We start from the raw sequence: 10,939 nt of genomic DNA on the forward strand, positions 1-10,939 counted from the left end.
GTTGTCAAACTGTATTATTTCTACAGCATAGATGCACTCTTAGTCAGAGAGTACAATCCCAGAATCCTATTGTCAGCATGGCTGCTAGCTGTGAAACTCTGAGGGCTGTGATTCAAAAAATTAGCTTTTCTAGACTGCGTCTTCATAAAGCAGCTTCCTCTGATTCTTAAACAAAATATTTGCCTGTGTGGCACATTCTAAAATATGGAAACATTTTGAACTATTCAAATGAAAGTCACCAAGCTAGAGACTACATTTACAAATCTACCTGCACACTGTTGGGCTTTGACATGGTTTTCCGAGCCCGGTGAACCTTGGGCTTGGGCTCTTCAGCAGTTGGGGATGGAGGCTGAGCAGGAGCTGGGGCTGGTGTTGGAGCTGGAGCAGGTGCTTCTGGTGCAGGAGTCCCAGTATCCCCAGGCAGCCGTGACCCAGGCATACTCAGCAGGCGCATAGCCAAACTCTGGATAGATGTCGGGGACTTGCTGGTTCCGGTGAGGGACATCTTTGCCCTGCTGGGTCCAGCTGCTTTGCTAGGAGATGAAGGGAAAGTCTTGGCAGCATGGCCTGAAGTTGGGGTGGGGGGGGGGGGGGAGAACAGAAAAAAAACCAACTACATCTTCACTCTTCATAATGAGGAACAGTAGTCCTTTCAGGTGTTTTGCACTTCAGATTCCATCATCATTGCCCATGCTGGTTAGTGTTTCTGGAGTTGAAGTCCAAAACTGAACCTCTTGTCTCGTGTTAAAGCCTTACCTTTTGCTCCAGGTTTGCCAGAAAGCCCAGAACAAAACACAACTATGATAGGCAGCTGCCTTCCCATGTGGTTGCTGTGAGTGTCCCTGCTGAGCTGCTCTTTGTGCATCATTCTGAACTCAGCGCAACTTGCAATTGCAGCAGTGACACCAATCGCCTTGCACAGACTACATGGCAAGACAGTCGCCCATCCTCGATGTGTTTTGCTGCAGCCGGTAAGGGGGAGATCTAGGTGGAATTCAAGGGCAGAATACTTTGGGGGCAGCCAAGCATTCTGGCAAATGTAGACAAGCCCCTAGAAGGGAATAGCTGCTTTTGCTCAATGATAGTGTTTATTTGTTTTACAATACTGAGTGGAAATGATGGGACATACGGTGGGGTGTTTATGGCTAGAGATTGTTGATCACATTCTTTTGGAGTGAACAAGCAGAAAGAAGGGAGTTGAGCTTGTCTTGAGGGAACACAGGCAGAATGTTGACCTCATGGGAATAGGGAGGGCAAAGTATGTTTGGCTTTTGTAACAAATGAGAAGGTAGCCTGCCGAAGATTTTAAACTGGGCTTTAATTATGCTTTGCTAATGCTTGCTGTTTAGTTCTGACACCACCATCTCTGGTGTGCATCTCTAGTTGCTGAATGAAGGTTTTCTGAATTTTACTACACAAACCTGGTTTAAACTAAGGGGGTTACTGGACTTCATACCTGGGGGCTTATAATGTTTTGTTCGCTGCCTCTTGCATGAATCAGGGTATTCACACCCCAAAATTATTCTGATGTACTAAATTCACATTAATAAATAATAGTAATTGTCTAAAATAAAAGTAAAACAATACACAATACAAAACTGTGTGTTATCAAACAATTAGAAATCACAGAATACAGATTGAGTGCCCCTTATGTATGGAAGTAAAAGGACAGGTTACCTTAACTGTAGTTCTTTAAGTGGTCACCTGTGCTTAGATTTCAATTTTTTGTGGGTTTTTAAAAAAAATTTTTTGAATATATGTAATTAGATATCTTGGGGATGGGACTCAAATCTAAATGTGAAATTCATTTGTTTCATATGCACCTTATACACAGAGACTGAAGGTAATTTTATATTCATTATTTTTAATACTCTGTACATGAAACCAAGTCTGTGTACACCATCAGAAAATAAAGGTGTCACTATCTCAGCAAACCATACAGATTATCTGTGGTAGCTTCATATTTCGGATTTCTGGATAATGGATACTCAACCTGTATCATAAAGCAAGTATAGGAGACTTCATAATGGGGTGGGGGGTGGACACCCCACAGCATTGGAACCCTCTCATTGATGCAAATCCACAATCTGCTCTCTTTCCTTCTCACCTGGCAGACCTTTATTTCCTAGGCTTGGGCTGGTATTTGAGCCGGCTGAAATTCCTCCTGCTTCAGGTGACATGCCTCCTGCTTCTTTACCACCCGCTGTCATCTGTGTCCGTGCTCCATCATCACTATTTCTGCTGGAGGCCAGCAGGCTCTCTTCCACTCCCCCCAAACTGCTTTTGGTCTTCCGGGGAGACAAGGATTCTGAAGAAGGATCGGGGCCATCTCTGGATGGTGCAGCATCTAAATAAAGAGAGAGAGAGACACACACACATACACAGTCGCTGTTGATATTGTGAGTTACTCTGCGATCAGGTTTCAAATCTGGGCCTGATGACAGGCAAGAAGGAGAACCTGCCCCATTTCCAATCCCAAATTTCCATTAAAACCTACCTGTTTCATCTGGTTCCACTTCCACCAGTGATGCTGCTGCTCCTGATATCCCTCGAAGAGCTTCACTCTGAGGAACAGAAGCAAGGAGATTGCTAAGCAGACCTGTGCATGTCTTTTGTTTATGTTTTGGAGAGGATAACATTAGTGGGCTACTTTATAGTTACAGAAGACACCCCAGCTGTTGGTCTTCCAGGTGTTTTGGACTTCAGTTCCTGGAATTCCTGACAGTTGGCCAAGCTAACCGGAGCTTCTGGTAGTTGAAGTCCAGAAACACCTGGAGGACCAACCAGTTCTCCTATTTTGTTTATGACTTTGTAAACCGTCCTGGAAAATTCTGATGAAGGACATAAAAGTATTTTAAATAAAGAAACAGAATCTTGAATTGCACTGTGTGTTAGCAAAGAGACAAGGGAGAAGGAGCTGTTTATCAAGGATATATAATTATGTTGCTTTCTTGAAATTTTAATCTATGGTTTACATTTAAATACAATATACAACTATAAAATATCTGGATTTTTTTTCCCTAGCAGTATTTATGTTCTCTAATCCAATCTGCCATCTTGACTGCCTACTTATTTACTGGCAAATCCCACTGAATTCACGAGATTTTATTATTGCATGCACATACAATGGGACATTGGTATCCACTAGGGTTTGGTACCAGGACCCACTGTGGAAGCCAAAATATGTGGATGCTCAAGTCCTATTAAATGCAAGGCCATATTAAAATGGTGTCCCTTATATAAAATGGTAAATCAAGGTTAGCCTTTTGGAATTTGTATATTTTTAAAATATTTTCAAGCCGTGGATGGTTGAGTCTTTAGATACGGAGGGCCAAGTACATACAATGTTTCAGAGATTGTGTACTTGTCTGGGATACAGTAACTGAAGTGGGTGCTGACTTTTTCCAGTTATACCGTTTTCAGAGCCCAGTGCTGTGTCATGGTCTGAGTGGGAGAGCAGAGTTCAAATCCTCACTCAGTCATGGAAACCCACTGGGTGACTCTGGGCAAGTCTCACTCTCTCAGCCTCAGAGGAAGACAATTGCAAGCCCCTTCTGAACAAATCTTGCAAGGGATAGGGGTTGCCATAGAATGGCTTTCCAATAACATCTGTGTTTAGGACTGCAAGTTCTTAGCCCTTGTTCAAAAGATTATGTTCAAAAGCAATGTTTGCTGAAATCCTCAAAGCCACATATATGGCGGACAAGGAAGACTTCCCAGCATACCTTGAGCTTTTGAGATTTTAACCTGGAATAGTTGGAGAATTTACATTTCTGTCTTTGGCTAGAAAAAAGCGAGCGTGTAAAAAAACCTAGAAGCTCCATCTACCATCAAACAACAACAGCACCCCAAATGTAGGATCAAATTTATTAAGTCAATATGGCCAATATATCCAAGTGAACAATAACCAACTTTAGAAAAGGTAAGGGATGTCTTTTTACAAGGATAGGAAAAAAGGGTTTTTGTTTTGGTTTTAAACCTCATGCTGTGCTTATTATATTAATATAATATATCATAATTTAATGTAATATATATTTTCATTAATGTGTAGGCCTCTTGTGTATTTTCAAGTCATTTCTGACTTATAGCGATCCCTAACGCTGGTTTTTTGGGGGTTGAGTGTGTGTGACTTGCCCACTTTCAAAAAGGCATGGGTTTCCATGTCCGACGGTGAATCGAACCTTGATTTCGAGAGTCCTAGTCCATTGCTCAAATATATTACTAAATCAGAAATGTAAGTAGTAAAATGCAGATCAGACATTATGGAGCAGTAGCTTAAATAATAGCTGTCCTAACAATGAACAACTGCCAACAAACTGTAGAAATTAAAATGTTTAAATCCAAACAGTCATCGTTGTTCCAGGAAGAGGGAATGCCAAACACAGCAAATATTCTTGGTGCGAGCGATGTCTGAAGCACTAGAAATTTGAAGGGAATTTTCATTGGGGACGGTATTCATGAAAAATTATAACAACTGGCAAGTTTTAAATGATATATATATGAATAATCATTTTAAAAAAACATTCTTAAAAGGCATTTGATTTAAAACTAATGTGATTTAGACCAGCCAACTCTGCTTTCTATATGTTAACCAGACCTGAATCTTGGGTCCAAAACACACTGCAGAAAGAATCCATCTTGAGAATGCTTTAAATGCCCTGACTCAACGCTAGAGAATCCTGGGAACTGTAGTTTTGGGACACATCAAGCTTTCTCTGTTAGAGAGCTCTGGTGCCACCACAAACTACAATTCCCAGGATTCTATAGTACTGAGCCAGAGCAGTTAAAGCAGTATCAAAGTGGATGATTTCTGCAGTGTGTTTTGGACCTCAGCTATTTAAACAAACCTGAGACGTGCAACCACCCACAATTTCCAAACCACTCTTTGAATATACCCATCCCAAAATACTTTCCAGTATGAGATTGCCAAAAAATAAACTTCATACCCCTTTGGCACCTTCTCCCTCTGTAACATTTTCTTCTTGCCCAACACAAGTTTTTCCTCTAACTCTCACCAATCTGCTAGAGATCCTCTGACCCATTTGGAAACATTAACTGGTGGCCAGGTGAAATGAGTCTGAATCAAGTCTCTCTCCCTAATGTAGAGAAGGTGTGACCCTATTGTTGCCTATATAAACCCCACTAGTCTCTCTTATACCTAGAAGAATTGCTCTGTTTCCTTTCTCAAAGCCATTCTCTCCCTTTTTAGATACAGGCACAGCATGGGAGGAAAATACTTTTTAGACTACAGTCGGTCCTCTATATCCACAGCTTTTTTATCCATGGATTGAAAATATTCCAAAAAATATAAATTCCAAAAGGCCAACCTTGATTTTTGCCATTTTATATAAAGGACACCATTTTATTATGCTATTATATTTAATGGGACTTGAGCATCCATGGATTTTGGTACCCACGGAGATCCATAACCCCAGCAGATACCAAGGGACCACTACAGAACTCTTAGGATTGCATCTGTGCTTTAACGATAATGCAGTCTGAGTCCACCTTTAACTGCCATGGCTCTATCCTGGGATTTGTAGTTTGATGAGGCACTAGCACTCGTTGGCAAAGAAGGCTATAGATCTTGTGAAACTACAAATCCCAGGACTCCATAGGATAGAGCTTTAGCACATAAGATGGCCGCATTTCCCCCCCCCCCCCCTATATTATACATGCACCCTTTGTATCCTGATGTCAAGATTGGCTGTTGGCTTGCAATCTGAAAATAAGTAACTTTTCCTAGCATCAGTGTACATTAGTCATTTTTCATGGGAGGTCTGTTTCTTCAACTGTTCAGAGAACAAGCTACTTCTTGGACAAGTTCTAACTTGGTTTCCACACTGCAGAAATAAAGCAGTTTTGCACCACTTTAACTATCAGGACTCTATCTTGTGGAATCCTGGGATTTGTAGTTTGGTGAGGTATTCAGCCTGGTCTGTCAAAGAGCTCCGGTACCGCCACCAAACTACAAATCCCAGGATTCTGTAGGATACAGGCATGGAGGTTAAAGTGGTGTCAAACTGCTTTGTTTTTGCAGTGTGGTTATACCTAAGTCAGCACTGAAGACCCTTTAAATGTAGAAATCCACAGTCCCTCACCACTAGGTTTTTTCATATTTTAATGCATAATGTTATTAACTTCTTAAAATTGTTTAATTGTTTTTAAAGCTTTGTATCTATATTTTGTATTGTTTTTTTGAACTTGTGCTGTTTTATATTTTGTTAGCCAGCTTGAGTGGAAGGAAACTGGGGAAAAGGTGGGGCAGTGTTTCAAAATATCAACTAAACTTGGGATACCGCGAATATTAACAAATCTCATTAACTTTTGCGGACTTCATTGAATGTATGGAATATTACCCAGTATTTCAGATACATATACAACATACACAGTGTGTTTCGTGTACATGGGAGGAGAGGAGTACTATTCAAGCCAGGAGAAAAATGAAACAGAGAAAATACAAGTGGTAACAATATTGTTATTAATTGCAACCATGCACAAAACTGTAGTTGCTGACAACACAAACAGCTTGGCACCACCGACCCATGTATAGGATTTTCCCCCACCAAAAACTTTATTCCAATTCAAGGTACTTCGGAAGAATCGAAACAACTGTTTCACTGTTGTTTGTATTCACACACAGGGACAATATTCTCACCTCATAACAAGATAGTGCTTTGCAGAAACCTGGCTTGTTCTTATGGGCAAACCTGCTTTTAACAATCCATGGTTTGGGAACCAATCTCAGACCACAATATGGACCCATTAGTGTTTGACAGCTTATGAGTGTCTTCAAAGTACAGCTTGTTGAACTCACAACCATGGGTTATCTTTAGCTCAGTGGTTCCCAACCTGGGGGTCGGGACCCCTTTGGGGGTCGAATGACCCTTTCATGGGGGTCGCCTAAGACCATTGGAAAACACCTATTTTAATTACAGTTATGAAGTAGCAACAAAAATAATTTCATGGGTTTGGGTCACCACAACATGAGGAACTGTATTAAAGGGTCGCGGCATTAGAAAGGTTGGGAACCTTAGCTTCTTTCCCCAGATGCCCACCTTAACTAAGAAATCAGAAGATAAATCACAGTTTCCTTGGTCTGCTGTTTTTGTATGCAACAAATCATAATTAACATAAACCACAGTTTATTCTAGGAGTGGGAACTGCACTGTCTACAAGCTGCATGCAGATCTCTGGGGGCTTCCAGAAAGTTTGAGGACCACCCTCCAAAAAATGTAGCTTTTGGGGGGCTAAAAACTGTCCAATATTGCTGCATCAGGGAAAAGTGATCGAGAATAACAAACCATCATTTATGGCTGCCTAAAATGACAGTCAAGGCAGGACTGAAGGGAATGTGTCCACTCCAAAATACTGTACATGAGAAGTTACTCTTAATGGGCTTCTCTTCTATCATGATGTGTTGTGTTATGAGCAACGACTATTTTGTTAATAAGGAAACTGTCACCGTCTATTAATTTCTGTTCTTGTTGTGTACCTGTTCTGTTGTGTGTCAATTCCAACTTATGGCATCCCTAAGGCAACCTTATCATGGGTTGGAAACTTGGCAAGTTTCATCAGAGAGGGTTTGCAGTTGTCATCCTCTGAGGCCAAGAGAGTGTGACTTGCCCAAGGTCACCAGTGGGTTTACACGGCCAAACCTGGATTCAAATCCTGGTCTCCAAAGTCCTAGCCTAGCTCAAACCACTCACATTGGCTATTAATTTCTGCGCAACAGAAAAGTCCTTTCCCCCTCAAAATTATACAAGCACACCCACACACCCCATATACTATATATATATATATATATATATATCCCTGAAACTCTGGATAATACGTCATGTACCTGAGGAACTGAGCCACTGGTTGCCAGACTGCAGCAAGTTTCCCGAAGTGAAAGAAAGAGTTGTAGCCAATGGGCACCAATATAGTATATGACTCTGGCACACTGATGGAAATAACAAATCCTCAAGCAGTGAATTAACCCATTGCTCCTGAGACTGAGAAATTAAATCCCAACAAGTGGGTAAATTAAATTGCTCCCTGATCTTTTATTTTAGTTTTTGAGCTGTGACTTTTTAAATCTTTCAATGGGTTTACATGGCTGAGCCGGGACTGAAGACACTCAACAACAAAAACACATAGGTAAATTCAACTGATTCAAGGAGTCTAGACTAACAATAACATTTAGACCCTCACTGTTTCATTTCACATGTTCATCTTGTTAGTTCTGTATAAAAGGTTTGCTGGCACTTGCTTTTCTTTTTTTGCAGTGTAGGAACCTAGCCCTAAAGCAGTGGTTCCAAAAATTTGCTCCTCCAGATGTTTTGGACTTCAGCTCCCAGAATTCCTGACTGCTTGCCATGCTGGTTGGGGCTTCTGGGAGTTAAAGTCCAAAACATCTAGAGGACCTATGTTTGAGGACCACTGTGGCTTAAACCTTCCAAGTTATTTCTGCCTCTGGCATCAATTTTTCTGTGAAAGGAGTATTGCTTTGTAAAACATCTTCTTCACTGAAGTACAGTCAGCCCTCCTTATCCACCGATTTTTTAGCCACGGATTCAAGCAACCATGGCTTGAAAATATTTTTTAAAAAGTATAGATTCCAAATAGCAAACCTTGATTTTGCCATTGTATATAAGGGACACCATTTTGTTATGCCACTGTATTTAATGGGACTTGAGCATCCACAGATTTTATTATCCACGGAGGGTCCTGGAACCAAACACCAGCGGATAACAAGGGCCCACTGTATACTGGTATTAAAGAGGGGCTGAAATCCAGAGACACAGCAGTGTCAGTCTGCAAAATAAGGGAATCCTAGAGTTGGAAGAGATCCTCAAGGGCTATCCAGTCCAACCCCATTCTGCCATGCAGGAACTCACAGTCAGAGCACCCCTGACAAATGGCCACCCAGCCTCTGCTTAAAAACCTCCAGAGGAGGAGACTCCACATTCTGAGGTATTCTACTCTGAAAGGCAGCTGTTACTATCAGGGAGTTCCTCCGAATGTTGAGATGGAAACTCTTTTCCTCTAGCTTGAATCCACAGCTTTGTTTCTCTGGAGCAGCAGAAAACAAGCTTGCTCCATCCTTGGAAAGGAATCTTTCGTGCATCTCAAAAGGTGCTACAAAGATCCCCAGAGAGAAGGAAATTAAAAGAACTGAACTGAGTATCCTGTTTGTTGAGGGGCAATTGGCTTACACGTTGTAAACTGTATGTAGAGAGATCTTGCAGCACCTTTGAGACTAAGGGAAGGAGAGAAGTTGGCAGCATGAGCTTTCCTAGACTTCAGCCTACTTCCTCAGATGCATTTGCTTACACTGTAAACTGGATGAACCGAAAGAAACTGGCAGCAACGAGCTTTCTTAACTTCAGCCTACTTCCTCAGATGCATTTATTTACATTGTAAAATTGGATTAACTTAAAGAAAGGTATTGGCAGCACTGAGCTTTCTTAGACTTATGCCCATTTCCTCAGATCCATTTGCTTACACTGCAAACTGCTAAGGCAGTGGTCCCCAAACTGTGCCCCTTTAAGAGAGTTTGGACTTCAGCTCCCAGAAGCCTCAGCCATGTTGGCCAATAGTCTGGGATTCTGGGAGCTGAAGTCCAACATCCCTTAAAGATCACAGTTTGGAGGGATCACTGCAGTAAGTGAAAGAAAGAAAACTGGCAGCACTGAGCTTTCTTAGACTTCAGTCTACTTCCTCAGATGCATTTGCTCACATTGTAGACTGCATTTGCTTACATTGTAAACTGCTAAGGGAGTGCTAGTTCCCTGATAAGCAGTATAGAAATGTACTTGCTACATTGCTGTTGCTAAATCATATTATACACACACACACACACATCTTCCCCTCTCTTTGCACCCCTCCCCAAGTGACCCAATGCAATCTGGGAAGGGTGGGCAACCTCCTCTCTTCCTCCCCTTGTGCCCCAATCCAATTTCCAAAACCTAGCTTCTCCCCCCGGAAAGGACCCACTCCAACCACTCACCCCCATCGATGCGATGCAAAACAAAACACACACACAATGAAACCCTTTTTTATTTCCCAAATCTCCTCCTTTGCAAGCCCAAGCCCCTCCCAGGTGGCCATAGGAAGTCCCCCCCCCAATAAAAAAATCCAAGGCCAAGAGGGAAGGAAAGGGGAGATTCTGGCTCTTTCCAGCCTGGGCTTCCCCCCCCCTCCTTGCATGGCCCCATAGCATTCCTCTGCCCCAATGCAATCAGAGCCCCCAAACCTGCTGCGCGCCTCCCGAGGTTGCACCCTCCATGGCCTCGCGCCACAGCAGCAGCAGCAGCAGCAAAGCCGGGCCCGCACTGACGTCACAAGGAGCGGGGAGGGGAGGGGGAGGAAAAGGAGGAGAGAGGCCTCAGTTTAAAGGGCCAGGCACCCTTTTTCTCAGTCCCCTTCTTTTCCCTTCCCAGACAAAGAGCAAAGGCAAGCATTGCAAGTCTGGGAGGCATTTCTGGGTTTCTCTCTCCTTTTCATCCCCAAAGCTGGGCTCAGCTATATAAGATGCCCACTTCTGGGAATCAGGGAGAGAAAGGTCTTTTTGGGGCTGTGCAAAAATGTGGGGTCTTCCTTCCTCCCATTTGCAGCCTTGTTGGCTAAGAAAAAGGCATTTTAATACGTTCCATGGAGTGTTTGGTAATTTTGTTTTGGACATATATTTCCCCCACCACCACCCTTGAATGGCCTACAGCCATATATATATAATACAGCTTTTTATTTTATACCTATTTTATATATTTTTATTTTATATATAGCCATATATATATCATTTTAAATATTTTTGTATTATTTTATATATTTTTATTTTAAATATAGCCATATATATATATATATATATATAAAAACCACACACACATATATATTATACAGCTTTTTATTTTATACCTATTTTATATATAGCCATAAATATTATACAGCCTTATAT

The 10,939-nt window shown here is 41.8% G+C and overlaps 1 protein-coding gene across 1 annotated transcript in view; it reads right to left on the bottom strand.

The window, feature by feature from the left end:
• EHMT2 (euchromatic histone lysine methyltransferase 2) overlaps positions 1–10,330 on the bottom strand; it is a 72,547-nt gene extending 62,217 nt beyond the window's left edge. The window contains exons 1-4 of the mRNA XM_042449104.1: positions 10,241–10,330; positions 2,498–2,564; positions 2,108–2,347; positions 269–567 (exon numbers count right to left, since the gene is read on the bottom strand). Coding sequence (XP_042305038.1) covers positions 269–567; positions 2,108–2,347; positions 2,498–2,564; positions 10,241–10,273 — 639 coding nt within the window. The 5' untranslated portion in view covers positions 10,274–10,330. The remainder of the gene's footprint in view (positions 1–268; positions 568–2,107; positions 2,348–2,497; positions 2,565–10,240) is intronic.
• Positions 10,331–10,939: the final 609 nt, after the last annotated feature.

The sequence above is a fragment of the Sceloporus undulatus genome, chromosome 2, assembly GCF_019175285.1.
Source record: "Sceloporus undulatus isolate JIND9_A2432 ecotype Alabama chromosome 2, SceUnd_v1.1, whole genome shotgun sequence".
Classification (NCBI taxonomy): domain Eukaryota; kingdom Metazoa; phylum Chordata; class Lepidosauria; order Squamata; family Phrynosomatidae; genus Sceloporus; species Sceloporus undulatus.